This window comes from Megascapheus bottae, chromosome 7 (assembly GCF_031878675.1).
Source record: "Megascapheus bottae isolate mThoBot1 chromosome 7, mThoBot2.hap1, whole genome shotgun sequence".
NCBI lineage: Eukaryota > Metazoa > Chordata > Mammalia > Rodentia > Geomyidae > Megascapheus > Megascapheus bottae.
In genome coordinates this window covers 64,944,495-64,959,055 of record NC_143515.1, presented here as the reverse complement: position 1 = coordinate 64,959,055, position 14,561 = coordinate 64,944,495, and the positions used below count along the sequence as shown (strand labels likewise).

The window sequence follows — 14,561 nt, the reverse complement described above, 5'->3', positions numbered from 1 at the left end:
AAAAGAATAGATTCTTTGGCTTCCTTGAACTGAAAAAGGCTGGGACAGCTCTAATAAAATTAAGTTCTGAAGTAAAATAAATTATTCTTTGTCATTATAAGTTTTGACAGCTTCCTCTAAAAGTGATCATCATTTTTTTTCCCCCCTCCACTCCTGGGCTTGGGCTCAGGGCCTGAGCACTGTCCTTGGGCTTTCTCAAGGCTAGAGCTCTACCACTTGAGCCTCAGCACCACTTCTGGCTTTTTTTTTTTTTTTTTCTATCTATTGGGTACCTGCCGGGGCCAACCGGCAGCAAACCAGGGTTCGCAGATTGGGGTTCCTGAAATAGGGGGCAAGGACTAGGAAGAAATAGAAGAGAGACAGACACGGACACCGGGTCGGGGTCCGGGATGTCTGCAGTCCAGGTAAGGACTGCCGCAGTTTATTTTTCACTCCCCCTTCTTCCCTCCTCCAGACCCCCGGGGAACCTCCAGGTGTTCCATTCATATGGTAATTCTCAGGTCATTTACATAGAATAGGGCCAGAAAACAATAAGACAATAAAGCCATTGTCTGATGCAAGTCAAGGTACAGTTTGATTCCACTCTGGCTCCCAACAGGTACCGAGCCCTGGTCTTTGTGCATGCTAGGTAAGCATGCTACCACTAGGCCAAACTCCCGGACCCATTGTTTTTTTTTTTTTTTTTGTTTTTTTTTTTTTTTTGTGGCAGATTTGAGCTGTTAGCAACACAACTGAAATAAACCAAAATAGTATGATATTTGCTACTAGACTGAAACTTCCAAATTAGCCCTTAAGTAGTTGCCAGAGCAATTTATGGCATTGTAGTGTATGTACTGGGTTCTTCTAGTTACTACCATTTGTTGGCTCAAAATGAAGTATATGCGTGCTTATAATTATAAACAAGTTTTTATTGAAAAGTAAGGAAGAATTTGAGTAACATTTGTGGGGAAAGGGAAGCATTGTGGCTTAGATATGAATCTCTTTGCTTGCTGAGTGAAGGCTTCCCCTGGATCTGTTCAAATTGGAAAGGCCAGAGATGTTCTGACCCCCTATCAGGAGTACCAAGAACAATACCATGTCATGCAGTTTGCTGTCTGCCTAAATGGTAAATGGGACAGAGAATTTTGAGGACTTTAAAAATCTCAGGCCAGACTCCGTGGCTCACGCCTGTAATCCTAGTTACTCGGGAGGCTGAGATCTGAGGATCATGGTTCAACTAGCCTGGACACTAAAGACCATGGGTCTCTTACCTCCACTTAACCACTAGAAAACCGAAAGTGGTATTTGGCTCAGGGGTAAGGCAGTATCCTTGAGCTGAAAAGCTCAGGAACAATGCCCAGACCCAGGGGTAGGACGATAGTCTTGAGTATAAGAGCTCAGGAACAGCGCCCAAGTCCAGAGTTCAAGCCCCATGACTGACAAAAAAAAATGTACCTCGTAATTTACCTAGTAAATTCTGCCCTCTCTCTTTTTAAAATGTAAGTTAGAGAAGTGAAAGAAAGCTTGATAAACAGGTAGTAGAGTGCTTACAAGCATTGCTTAGCAAGCTTGGGGCTTATCTTGAGTTCAAACCCAGTTCTGCCCCCAAAGACTTATTGATATTTTAATGTTTATTGATATTTTAATGTTTTTAAATAATGTTTGAAATACTTAATAAACATTTTTCCCCCCTAGGAAAGTCATCAGAGGAAAAAAAGGAAATCAGAAGCTAAAGGAACGAGTGACCAGATTGATTTGTTGGCTCTTGGTACGGCAGTTGGTAGTATTTTATTGTACAGTACAGTGAAAGGAGAGTTGCACAGTAAATTAATAGTAAGTATATTTACATGTACTTTTATGAAAGATGAGTGGGAAATGGATGATTATAAACTAATAAAATATACATCAAGATATGAGATGGGATTTACATTATAGAGGTAGTTTTCCTGTTCATTTCCATTTGAAGAATCAAATAGTGATATATGCTACAGATTGTAGTAACCATACCTGTTAAATAAAAGGTCAGAGAACAAGGAATTCCTGTTTAAATAATTGTTCATGTAGAAGGGTGAGGAGAACTTCAAGGCAGTGCATACAGTAGCTTATAAGAATACTACCTGTGAACAAAGAGCAAAGGAATCAGCTAAATTATTGTTAATATGATTTGTTAGGCAGTATCATAGTGTGGTTTATTGTTCACTGAACTGAATATTATAGGATTGCTTTCTGTGTTTCTTGTTGTAAACCATCTCCTGATTAATTGGAACTACATAAAGTATAAATGTTGAAATTTTAAATTAAAACCAATCACTAGAGAAATCTACTGCTGGAAGGTTAATTTTAAACCTGCCACTAGAGAGATACACTTCCTCTAGACCCAGCTTTACTTGAGGCTTGAACTCAGTGTGGTTACTATCACAGAGCTTTTGTTTTCAAGACTAGTGCTCTACCACTTTGAGTTATAGCTCCACTCTCGCCATTTGGTGACTAATTACAGATGAGTCTCACGGACTTTTCTGTCCAGGCTGACTTGGAATCCTGATCTTCATATCTCAGCTTCCTGATAACCTAGGATTACAGGTGTGAGCCACTATTAATTTGTATTTCCTTGTCTGAAACATATTTAAAGCCAGCTAGTTGGCTTCTGTCCATCTATTTTATATCCTGTTTTCTGTGCTGGTTTGGGGGATTGAACCCAAGGCTTTGCACTCTTGATTTGTTTCTCTTTTGCCTTTTCTTTTGATGGTACTACAGGCTTTTTTTAATTTTAATTTTTGCTAGTCCTAGGGCTTAAACTCAGTGCCTGAGCACAGGGTTTCTCAAGGTTACTACCATTTTAGCCATAGTACCACTTCCGGCTTTTTGTATGTATGTGGTACTGAGGAATCAAACCTGGGTCTTCGTGCATACTAGGCAAGCACTCTGCCACTAGGCCAGACTCCCAGCCCTGCTTTGTCTCATTCCAAGTGGAAGGTGCTTCTTTGGTAGTCTTTTAACTTGATGGTAGTTGGGACAATAAAAACACTGTTCTTGATATATGCAGTGTGCTTATGAAATATGCAATCTATAACATGGAGACTAATATGTAGCAGTCAACACTTGGAAGTCATTGTGTTTACCTGAAGAAGTGATTTATTTTTTTCCTTTTTATACATCCTTTTGCTAGCTACGTAGTCTTGGCTGGCCTTGAAGTAATGAGCTTCCTGCTTCAGTTTCCTGAGTTCTGGGATTGCCAATATAAGTTAATATAGCCGGTCAAATTTTTTTTTGTTGTTTTTGTATTGGGTCATTCTACCACTAAGCCACATTCCTTGCTCCTAGATTTTTTTTTTGTGTGTGTGTGTGGGGGGGGCTGTCAGTCGTGGGGCATAAACTTGGACTGGACACTGTCCCTAAGCTCTTTAGCTCAAGGGTAGCACTCTACCACTTTGAGCCACATCCCCATTTCTGCTTTTCTACTGGTTAATTGGAGGGAGATAAGTCTCACAGACTTTTGTGCCTGGGCTGACTTTGAATTGCAACCCTCAGATCTCAGCTTCCTGATTAGCTAGGATTATAGGTGTGAGCCATTGGTGCCTGGCTCAGGTGGGTTATTTTAAAAAGGAGTTTTCAAGGATACTTAACGATTTTTTTTTTTTTTTTTTTTTTGCCAGTCTTGGGCTTAAGCTCAGGGCCTGAGGACTGTCCTTGGACTTTCTCAAGGCTAGAGCTTTACCACTTGAGCCTCAGCTTTTTCTAAGTATGTGGCACCAAGGAATCAAACCCGGGTCTTTGTGCATGCTAAGCAAGCACTCTACCACTGGCCTACTTAACGATTTTTAACCTTAAGGTCTATAGTGGCTCATGCCTGTAATCCCAGTTATTTGAGAGATAGACCCCAGGAAGATGAAGGTTTAAGGCTAGCTTGGGCGAAAAGTTACTGAGACATCATGTCTCAATAATCTGGGCATTGTGGTAAATGACTGTGGTTCCAGTATAAGAAAGGACTTGAAGATTGAGGCCTGAGGCTGGCTCCAGGCAAAACCAAAAGAAAACAACCTCCATCCCCTGCCTTAAAAACAAATGCCCCCAACCAACAATAAAATTAAATCTTTGACACCTTTGACCAGACCTTACCTGTTAGGGAATTGGCTCAATTGGAGATCAGTAGCAAGTGTGAAGCTCTGAATTCAGGCCCTAGTATGCACCATAATAAATGAATAAGCAAAATGTTAATTTTGGACCTGACTTCAGTGCTTCTGTCATTGTTACAAAATCTTGGCGTTCATGTCACAAAGCAAACCAAATGGGGATTATTATTTGAGTTAGTATTCTTTGTAGGCTTTCCCTGAGAAGGAGAAGGGAAAGTTAATGTTTTAATGAAGTTCTATGTTGTTTGTCCTCTTTTTCTTGTTATAAAACTGATGTGGGTATGTTGAGACTTTTAAGTTTCGAGCTAACATTTGGTGTAAAGTGTTTGGCAATGACTCTAGAGTACCTTATCCTATAAGGTTTCTTAGGATACAATATCTTAAAGTATACTTTATCCTATACTTTATCATATAAAGCAAGCTTTTTTTTTTCCTTTAAAATTAAAAAATTCTTCAGAGTGGTGGACATGACAACAGAGTCAATTGCATACAGTGGCATCAAGAAAGTGGCTGCTTATATAGTTGTTCAGATGATAAATATATTGTGGAATGGAACTTAGAGACCTGCAAAGTGAAGTGGTGAGTAATGATGATTGGAAGTGGGGGATGGCTCAGTTAACTGTTTGCAAATGCATTCGAGTTTGATGTATCTTGCCCCAGGCAGTGGGAAACATACATACAAATGAACATTGACTCAGGTTGGGCATGTGAAGTGTTAGTATATAACTAAATGGTAAAATTGCACAAAAAGTTGTCATGAGGTGACATGATTACTTGTAGGGTAAGTAGTGTTAGGAAAGTGTAGTGTAAGAGAAAGGGTTTCAGTTGGACTTAATGGACAGATAAGGTTTGAATGGAAGAGAGCAGGGGGATTCTTCCAAGAGTGAACAAAGGAAGGTGAAGAAATGGTAGCCAAGAAGTAGCAAAATGAAACAGGAATTTGTAGTGAGTAACTAGAAGAAAAGGCAGATTAGATAATGCATGGTAGAAGATAAAAATATCCTCCAGTGAAAATAAATTAATGGCCATAAGATTTCAGGGTTTTAAGAAAAATTAAATTTGAATCTTGTTATGGGAAAGGCAGAACTCGGCAGACAAGGTGGTTGGAGAAGCTTAAGAGTTGGGGACTCTCATTACTGGCTTTAGGTAAGCCAGTTAGTTACGAAGTGTCTTCACTCCATTTACTTGTAGTGGTATTTCCACACTGGCCACCTGACTTGGAAAGACTGATTCAGTGAGGCTGGATGAGGCCCACGTTACTATATTCAGAATGAGAGTTTTTAAGACTAGTACTTCATAAAGATATAGGTACCATTTTGTTCCTGTTAGGCCTTCAAAATCATTTGGTTGTACATAGTGGGGCAGTATGTAATTTTTCTTGTCCTGCTGTATGTTGACTATTGATGCTCTACTTATAATTTCTTATGGCCTGTGAATGATACTGTAAATATATAACTGACCCACAACAGGGAAAATTCCCCACCCCTAACATAGAGGTTGTTGAACACTCTGGATGGATTTAGTCGTAATATTATGAGGTCAGCTCTGTTCCTATTTCACATTTAAGAAATAGGTTAAATAAAATCTTGACCTCTTTTCCACTAAATTGTACTACTGGATAAGCTAATTGGTTTCTAGTTTCATTCCTAGCATCCTATGCTGATGTCAGTTGATTTCCTCCCCTCCATTTTAGATAACTAATTTCCTACTAAGGAAGAAAAGGATTTAACTTCTATTCCCTTTCTACCTCCTCTTCAGTTATTGTCATATTACTGTTGTGATTCGCAATATTTGTTCTTTACATTATGACTTCTATTAAAACTGAGCTTTAAGATGTCCTAGGTTTACATTTTCTTTTTGGTCTGCAAGATTCTGAGTTCACACCTCATACTGCCAAGAAGTTTATTGGTTTGCTTTTTCCTGATCTTTGTAATTATCTTATTTCTTTTTCCTTTCTTCCTTCTTCTCTCCGTGGCTGTGGTGTGGCGGCCACCGCCGCTGCCTTCTCCTCCTCCTCCTCTTCCTCTACCACCAGCACCACCTCCTTCTTCTCCGCCTCTCCTTCCCCTTCCTCTTTCTCCTTCTCCCCCCCTCCCCAGTCCTGGCCCTTGAACTCAGAGCCTGAGCACTGTCCTTGAACTTTCTCAAGGCTAGTACTCTACCACTTGAGCCATAGCACCACTTCTGGCCTTTTCTGTGTATGTGGTACCTAGGATTTGAACCCAGAGCTTTGTGCCTGCTAGGCAAGTGCTCTATTACTAGACCATGTTCCCAGCCTAATTGTCATTTTTATTTCTTAAATTGCTATTTTTCAAAGTACACCTATTAGTATAGTCTTACTCTTGTAGTGTCTTAGTTGTAGACATATCCATCCATTTGTCAGTTCACTTAATTTTACTTTCCCTTAACCCATCTGTTTGTCCTTGTCTTTCTCCCTCCCTATTTCATTTGGTGGTATTTGGGTTTGAATCTAGGCCTCATGCTAGATGGGATCCTACTTCTAAGCCAGGCCTTGAGCCCTTTCTTTCACTGGATGGGGTTTTGCTTCTTGGTACATACTCTGTTTTGGTAGTTTCCTCCCGTGGCTTGGATGATAGGCACACATCATTGTGTCTGGCTTCCCTTTGTGGAGGTGGAGTGTTATGGACTTTTCTGCCCACACTGGCCGCCGCACCATGATCCTCCCATTCTTGGTCTGGTTCCCAGTAACTAGCTCCTGGTTTGAGATTTTGGAGAATTTTCATGTGAAGCATGTCTGCTGGACAATTACTACTGGGCTCCTTTCATTAGTCTCTCTTTTTTTTTTGGCCAATCCTGGGGTTGGACTCAGGGCCTGAGCACTGTCTTTGGTCTTATGTTCAAGGTTAGAGCTCTACCACTTGAGCCTCAGCACTACTTCCAGCTTTTTTCTATGTATGTGGTACCAAGGAATGGAACCCGGGTCTTCATGCATGCTAGGCAAACACTCTACCACTAGGCCAAACTCCCGGCCCCAAATTGTCTCTTTTTTGATGGGACCTGTTTTCCCCTTTATTTAGTTCTGTATTTTGGAGGGAGCACATTTTTATTTTTATTTTTTTTATTTTTTATTTTTTTTTTGCCAGTCCTGGGCTTGAGCTCAGGGCCTGAGCACTGTCCTTGGACTTTTTCAAGGCTAGAGCTCTACCACTTGAGCCTTAGCACCACTTCCGGCTTTTTTCTATGTATGTGGTACTGAGGAATCGAACCCAGGTCTTCGTGCATGCTAGGCAGGCACTTTAACCACTAGGCCAAACTCCCGGCCGGGAGCACATTTTTAGAGGGGTACTTATGTTGAGTTTTGGTTGTTCATCAGTATCTTTGAACCTTGACAGTTGATGGATAAATTAAAGATCAGAAGAGTAAGGTTGGAATTAGTTTTACTTTCCCCTCAGGCATTTCTATTTCTTTTAGTGTTTTTTTTGGGGGGGGGGGCTATTTTCTTTTGAAGGTGGTATGTTTTTATTTGTTCATTTGCTTTACTTCCTGTTTTTCATGTTGAAGGAAGGCATTCTTCAGATTACAGAAGATCCTTGAGTGGCTGTTGCTATTTGAAAATGAAATATTAAAAAGCGATTGGAATCCAGGTGCCAGTGGCTCATGCCTGTTATCCTAGCTACTCAGAAGGCTCAGATCTGAGGATCGAGGTTCAAAGCCAGCCCGGGCAAGAACGTCTGTGAGACTCTTATCTCCAATTACCCACCAGAAATCTGGAAGTGTAGCTGTGACTTTAGTGGTAGAGCCCTAATCTTTCTTTAAGCAAATAATCTCAGTGACAATGCCCAGGGTCCTGAGTTCAAGACCCAGGACTGACATAAAAAGCAAACTAATTGGAAGGCTTGTTTTTTCACTTGTAGAGATCTGGAGGCCTTACAATGTGTGTATATGTAGATTGTTCCTTGGAACCCATCTTATTTCCCAGATGGAAACATTCCATTCTACTTTTAAAAATTGAATAGATGTACTTCCATATATTGTTATTTGTGCACACAAAATATAGTAGGTGTGATAGGTTGGGCCTGAAAAGTTCTTAGGTTATGCTGATATAGGAGCATTATTTTATGAGTTACGAAGTTCTTATCCGAGGTAGGGTGTGCTAGAGGGGGATCTAGTAGCCGTATTAACTTTCAGGAAGTGTCTCAGCTTCCTCTACTTAAGGAGCATGGTTTATTATTTTGTGAGCATTGAAGCCATGGATGTTGTTAAGTAAGAAATTGGCAAAAAAAATTTAGAATGCAAGACAAGGGAAAAAAGTTCTTTCATGCTTTTTAATACATGATTATATACATTTCCTTGAACTAGTTAGTTCAGGTATTTATATTGTATAGTATTTATTTTGTATTCATTTTGAGTTCTTAGTAATACGAAGGAGTTACGTAGTCTCAATGTGTGTATATATATATATATATATCCTATTAATCCTTTGTAATGAGTAATTTTGATAGGTGAAAAGTCTCTCATTGCCTATTATAACAATGTAAAACAATGTGAAGACAAGATTCTAATTATTAAAGTATATATGAGAAAGGAAATACTGTACCCAGTTTATTTCGATTTACAGTGGTAGTTCATCTGTGTAGATTTGGGATGGAAATCACCTTTTGGATTATTTTTTGGTTCTTTTGAGGTTGTAGTTTGAAAAGTCATTTGTGTTCCAGTGGAAAGGAAAGGCTCACCTTTCTAGGATAGTATGGATTATGGTGTGAATAGATGGATGTATGGAGGTCCATCTAGATCAGAAGTTTTCTAAGTATTTGCAGTCTTATCTCATGAGTCACAGGATACACAGCTGCTCTCTACTTTGCATTCTTTTTTTTTTTTTTTAAGCTAGTCCTGGGGCTTGAACTCAGGGCCTAAGCACTGTCCTTGAGCTTTCTTAACACTAGAGCTCTGCCACTTGGGCACAGCATCACTTCAAAAATTTTCTGTGTATGTGGTATGGAGGAATCGAACCCAGGTCTTCGTTCATGATAGGCAAGCACTGTACCACTAAGTCAAACTCTGACCCATATTTTGCATTCTTACAACTCTTAACCTACCCATTTCATAGCATATCTTGAGAAATTTCATTCTGTACTTACTTGTTAGAGGGAATTTATGTTATGAGTACCCTATCAAGGAGACTATAGTGGCTTGCTGGGGTTACTCACCTAATACAATTGAGGGAATGCAGTTGATGTAGATAGTATTTATTAATGTTTAGGTCTCCCCCCCAGTTGTGTTGTTCTGTACTGAGTAAAATATCCCCCCATTTATTGAGATGTATTTGCTTGTCTTCACATTATAGCAAGTGGAAAGGAGACAATAGCAGCGTCACTTCCCTATGTCTTAGCCCAGATGGAAAGATGTTGCTTTCAGCTGGTCGAACAATCAAACTGTGGGTTTTGGAGACTAAAGAAGTCTACAGAGTAAGTCAATCAAATTATTTCTAAACATAACAATTCATGTGTAAAGCATCTATGGAGAGACAAATGTTTGAGCTATAAAACATTGCTTTAAGAATATTGGTAGCTGGGAGCCAGTTGCTCATGCCTGTGATTATAGCTACTCAGGAGGCTGAGATCTAAGGATCGTTCTTCAAAGCAGCACTTACCAGGGCAGGAAAGTCTGTGAGATTCTTATCTCCAGTAAACTACTCAGAAAAAGCTCGAAGCGGTGCTGTGACTTAAGTGCTAGAGTGCTAGCCTCGAGCAAAAAGAAGCTCAGGACAGTGCTCATGCCTTGAGTTCAAGCCCTAGAAGTGGCAAATCAGAACAAATACTGGTAATATGTGGCTGTAGACCTAGTTCTCAGAAGGCTCACTTGAGCCCAAGAGTTTTGGCTAGCCTGGGCAACATAGTAAGAGCCTGTCTCAAGAATTATAACCATCAACAAAATCTAAACCAAAATAGGTTCCTTATTTGTAAGTGTGCCAAATAAATTTGACTTACTGACATAGGATACATACATGATTTGGAAAAATGAGGAAACCAAATAAATGGAAGTCTGAATAGGAAATTTTTGCTATGGAAGGACCTTAGCATTTTTGTTTTTAGTTTGCACTGTGCATTTTATCTACAAGGAAAAATTACCAAGGGGTTACTGAACTTGGTGCTATGATGATGCCTTAATTGTGGTTTCAACTCACTGAGAGTAAAATGAAGACCTACAATTTCCTTGGCTGTGTCTGAGCACTGAGCACCCCCTTTAAAGTAGCTAGAAATGAGTGACTAATTACAACAAAAGGAAGAAAAAATAGGTACAATTATGAAAAATCAAGGCATATCTTTGGTACTTGCAGATAGTATTGAAAAGTACTAAATATTTTTAGACATTTAAGAAGTGAGATTATAGTACAGGTATAGTACAGGTTTGCCTAGAGTTAAATTGAGCTGTTGGGCTCTGCTGTCAAATGATATCTTGCTTGTTTTTGATACATGTGGGGCTCTACTGTTTTGAATTCATTGTCCTAAATGAGATATAACTTTCTCCAGCATTTCACAGGACACGCAACACCAGTATCAACACTTATGTTCACTACTGTCCGACCTCCCAGTGAGAGCCAGCCTTTTGATGGAATTTCAGGTCTTTATTTTTTATCTGGAGCAGTACATGATCGGTTACTTAATGTCTGGTAGGTAGTTATTTTCGTGTTGGGAGTCTATAAACTTTAGTATGATATTTATTTTTTATTGTATTTAATGTAGAATGCTTAAAAATAGTTTTTTTTTTTTTTTTTTTGGCCAATCCCAGGGGCTGAACTCAGGGCCTGAGCACCGTCCTTGGGCTTTCCTCAAGGCTAGTGCTCTACCACTCCAGCTACAGCACCGTTTTCTGGCTTTATGTATATAGTACTGAGGAATTGAACCCAAGTCTTTGCATGCTAGGCAAGCATTCTACTACTAGGGCAAACTACCAGACCCCTAATGTATGTATTTCATTGATCAGTAAATATACAGCACCACTTTCCATTGTCTGAAGGAAGCTTTTGTATTCTATGTATTATCTTTATGAGGCCTTCTTATACTTAGGAATGCTATATGGCACTTTAGTACTTGGCTTATGGGATAAACAGTGAAATCACCACCAAAAACCAAGAGGGAAAAAAACCCATATAATCAATAGACACATTTTATAGTGTGAGAGCTGAAATAAGGCAGAGTAGTCTTGCCTTCTTCAGTCTCAGTTGAGATCATTGAGCAGTGGGTCTCAAACATTTTATTGATTTGCATGATTGAACATGAAAGCTCTAGAAGTAGTGATTTTTTTTTTTTGAGGTTATGATAAATGATTTTTTTTTTTTTTTTGCCAGTCCTGGGCTTGAGCTCAGGGCTTGAGCACTGTCCTTGGATTTTCTCAAGGCTAGAGCTCTACCAGTTGAGCCTCAGCACCACTTCCGGCTTTTTTCTGTGTATGTGGTACCAAGGAATCGAACCCGGGTCTTCGTGCATGCTAGGCAAGCACTTTAACCACTAGGCCAAACTCCCGGCCCGATAAATGAATTTTTTAACACGTACTCAGTTCATACAAGAATCCCTGAATAATGGGCTTTGTGTGCTGTGTGTGTGTGTGTTTATACATGTGTGTGAGTATATGTATGTATGTGCTTGTAGACATACAGTGTTATTCCTATACTGTTTTCTATTCATGAAGTGTTTTTTTTCCCCAAATTAAGCATAGATTTGAGTGCAAAGCCAATTAAAAACATCTGTAGCCCATTTCGTAGAAACTGACAATTTATAACTGTAAAGTTAAACTAGAAATGTAGAGGACATAAAACCGAAAAAGTAGAGACCAGACAATCTTAGTGCAATCTCAGGAATTAACAAGCTGTAGGCATCAAGACAGTTTAGTTGACATGATGATAGACAAATTAATGAAAAAGGATAGAGAATGTTACTCATTGTTTCAGTTTGTCAGATGTTTGCTTAGATGGTCTTTTCTTTTCTCAAGCAAACATGTAATATGGTTCTGATATAATTATATATCAGGACTTGCATAGTGTGATTTTTCTCCTGGATAAAACTCATTTTATCTAATGGCTGATTTGTTTTCTAGGCAGGTCCGGTCAGAAAACAAAGAAAAGAGTGCAGTAATGTCTTTCACAGTTACAGATGAACCTGTTTTTATTGACTTGACCTTGTCAGAAAACAAAGAAGAGGTAAGTAACATGGTATTGGAGAATTGGCTTTAGATTTTGTAAAATTTACTTTTGAAATGCAAAGTGTAGATGTGAGGGAGTAATGATAAAATGTAACTAAAATATTCTTAGACTATTGAAGTGTAACTCTTTCAATCACTGAGAAGCTTCATGAAACAGGAATGTTAGTAATGAAAGCCTCTTTTTTTTGAGTGTGTGTGCCAGTATTGGGGCTTGAACTCAGGCTCTGAACTTTGTCCTTTAGCTTTTCCCTTCCATAGTGGTGCTGCTAAATCACTTCAACCACAGATCTGCTTTAGCTTTGGGGTGGTTAATTGGAGATTGGGGGTCTTAAGGCCTTTTCTGCCCACCATTGCTTTGAACCTTGATCCTCATATCTCAGTCTCCTAAGTTGCAAGATTACAAGCATCGGCTATTTATACCTCATAACCTCACTCAAAGACGAACAGGGCATGTATCAATTAATAAAGTCAATTATTGAAAGTTCTTAATATGTATGGTTGTTGCATTAGATGCAGTTTTTCTAGGCCTTGAACTTCAGGGACTGGGCACTGTCCTTGAGCTTTCTCAAGGCTAGTGCTCTGCCACTTGGATCATAGCACTACTTCCAACCTTTTTGTGTATGTGGTACTGAGGAATCGACCCAGGAAGTCTTGCCTTCTAGGCAAACACTCTACCATTAGGCCACACTCCCGGCCTGCCCTAGATGTTTTGTGGTTATGCATCTTGTTAGTTAGTTCTAAGGCGTACTTTGTTTCATACTTCTCTTACATTTTTTACTTTTTCATGTAAAAATGTTATATTAATGATTTTTCATCTCCATTAAACACATATGATTTGCTTTAAATTCTTTATTTTCTTTTTCTTTTTTTTAATATTGGGTCATGGGGCTGTCCCAGAGCTCTTTATTTCTAGTGATTAATTGGAGATAAGAGCCTCTTGTTCTTCAGTGCCCAGATGGGCTTTGAACCATGATCTTTAGATCTCAGCCTCCTGAGTTACTAGGATTACAAGTGTGAGTCACCAGGCCTGGCTTCTTGGGGGGGGGGGGGGATTTTTGTTTTTTTTTTGGTTGGTAATGGGACATGAATTCTGGGCCTGGGCATTGTCCCTGTGCTCTTCAGCTCAAGGCTATCACCCTACCCCTCTTTGAGCCACAGCTCTACTTCCAGTTTTCCAGTGATTAATTGGAGATAAAAGAATCTCATAGGCTTTGCAGTATGAGCTGACTTTGAACCTTAATCCTCAGATCTTAGCCTCCTGAGTAGCTAGGATTACAGGCGTGAGCAACCCTCGTGGCTGTGAAATTCTTTTTCTCCTTTTTCTTTTCTTTCTTTCTTTCTTTCTTTTTTTTTTTTTTTTTTTGTTAGAAGCAGTCTTAAGAGTTAGATAGAATCTTAATGAAAGGCAAAAAGATTTTCACTTTTCTTTTGGCCTGGACTTAGGCACTGTCCCTGGCTTTTGCGCAAGGCTAACACTCTACCACTTGAGCCACAGCTTCAATTCCAGCCTTTTCTGTTTATGTGGTACTGAGGAATCAAACCTAGAGCTTCATGTATGCTAGCCAAGCAGTCTACCACTAAGCCACATTCCCAGCCAAGAATTTTCACTTTAGGTCTAGGTTTCTTCTATATTTTATAACCCTCTGACATGGATTTAGAGATAATTTAGAGTTTTTTTTTTTTTAATTATGTCCTACTAGTTTTTAAAAGTATAGCAGATTTTGGTTTAGTTATTGACAGTGTTTTTTAATGATGTTGGCTTTTTGATGTTAGGTAGGTTGTTGCTGATTAGATTAGGAGAGCCCAGAGTGGTTTTAAATACTTACAAAAAAGTAAGAATTTAACCACAGCAATGAGGTTGGATTGTCTATTCATTGATTGTGATCACTGAGCTGACTAGCTCATTATAATCAGGCTTTTTGTTTTTGTTTGTTTGTTTTTGCCAGTCATGGCCTTGAGCTCCAGTCTCAGAGCACTGTCCTTGGGCTTTCTCAAGGCTGAGCCCTACTCCTTGAGCCACACCAGCACTTCTGGCTTTTTTTCTATGTATGTGGTAGCGAGGAATTGAACCCAGGTCTTGGTGTATGCTAAGCAAAGGAATCTGATACCAAAGGAATTGCTTTGATATTTGTTCCCATATTACTAAACAAGACACTTTCTGAAAAATTGTATACTTTTATGTATATGTGTGTAGTTTTTGGAAAGTTTAATTAAATCTAAATGGAAATAGTTGCTGTGGATATAGCTTGTTAAAACACTGCCTAATACAGGACCCTGGATTCAGTTCACTGT

At 39.2% G+C, this 14,561-nt stretch overlaps 1 protein-coding gene and 1 non-coding gene across 2 annotated transcripts in view; both read left to right on the top strand.

Moving 5' to 3' along the window:
* The window catches only part of Wdr43 (WD repeat domain 43), a 52,510-nt gene that overhangs the window by 7,093 nt on the left and 30,856 nt on the right, over positions 1-14,561 (top strand). The window contains exons 2-6 of the mRNA XM_090337230.1: positions 1,675-1,812; positions 4,567-4,688; positions 9,415-9,535; positions 10,601-10,740; positions 12,165-12,267. Coding sequence (XP_090193356.1) covers positions 1,675-1,812; positions 4,567-4,688; positions 9,415-9,535; positions 10,601-10,740; positions 12,165-12,267 — 624 coding nt within the window. The remainder of the gene's footprint in view (positions 1-1,674; positions 1,813-4,566; positions 4,689-9,414; positions 9,536-10,600; positions 10,741-12,164; positions 12,268-14,561) is intronic.
* Positions 10,218-10,301, top strand: LOC150060935 (small nucleolar RNA SNORD53/SNORD92). The gene has a single exon (XR_016536311.1). It is a non-coding gene; the product is annotated as a small nucleolar RNA SNORD53/SNORD92 (small nucleolar RNA).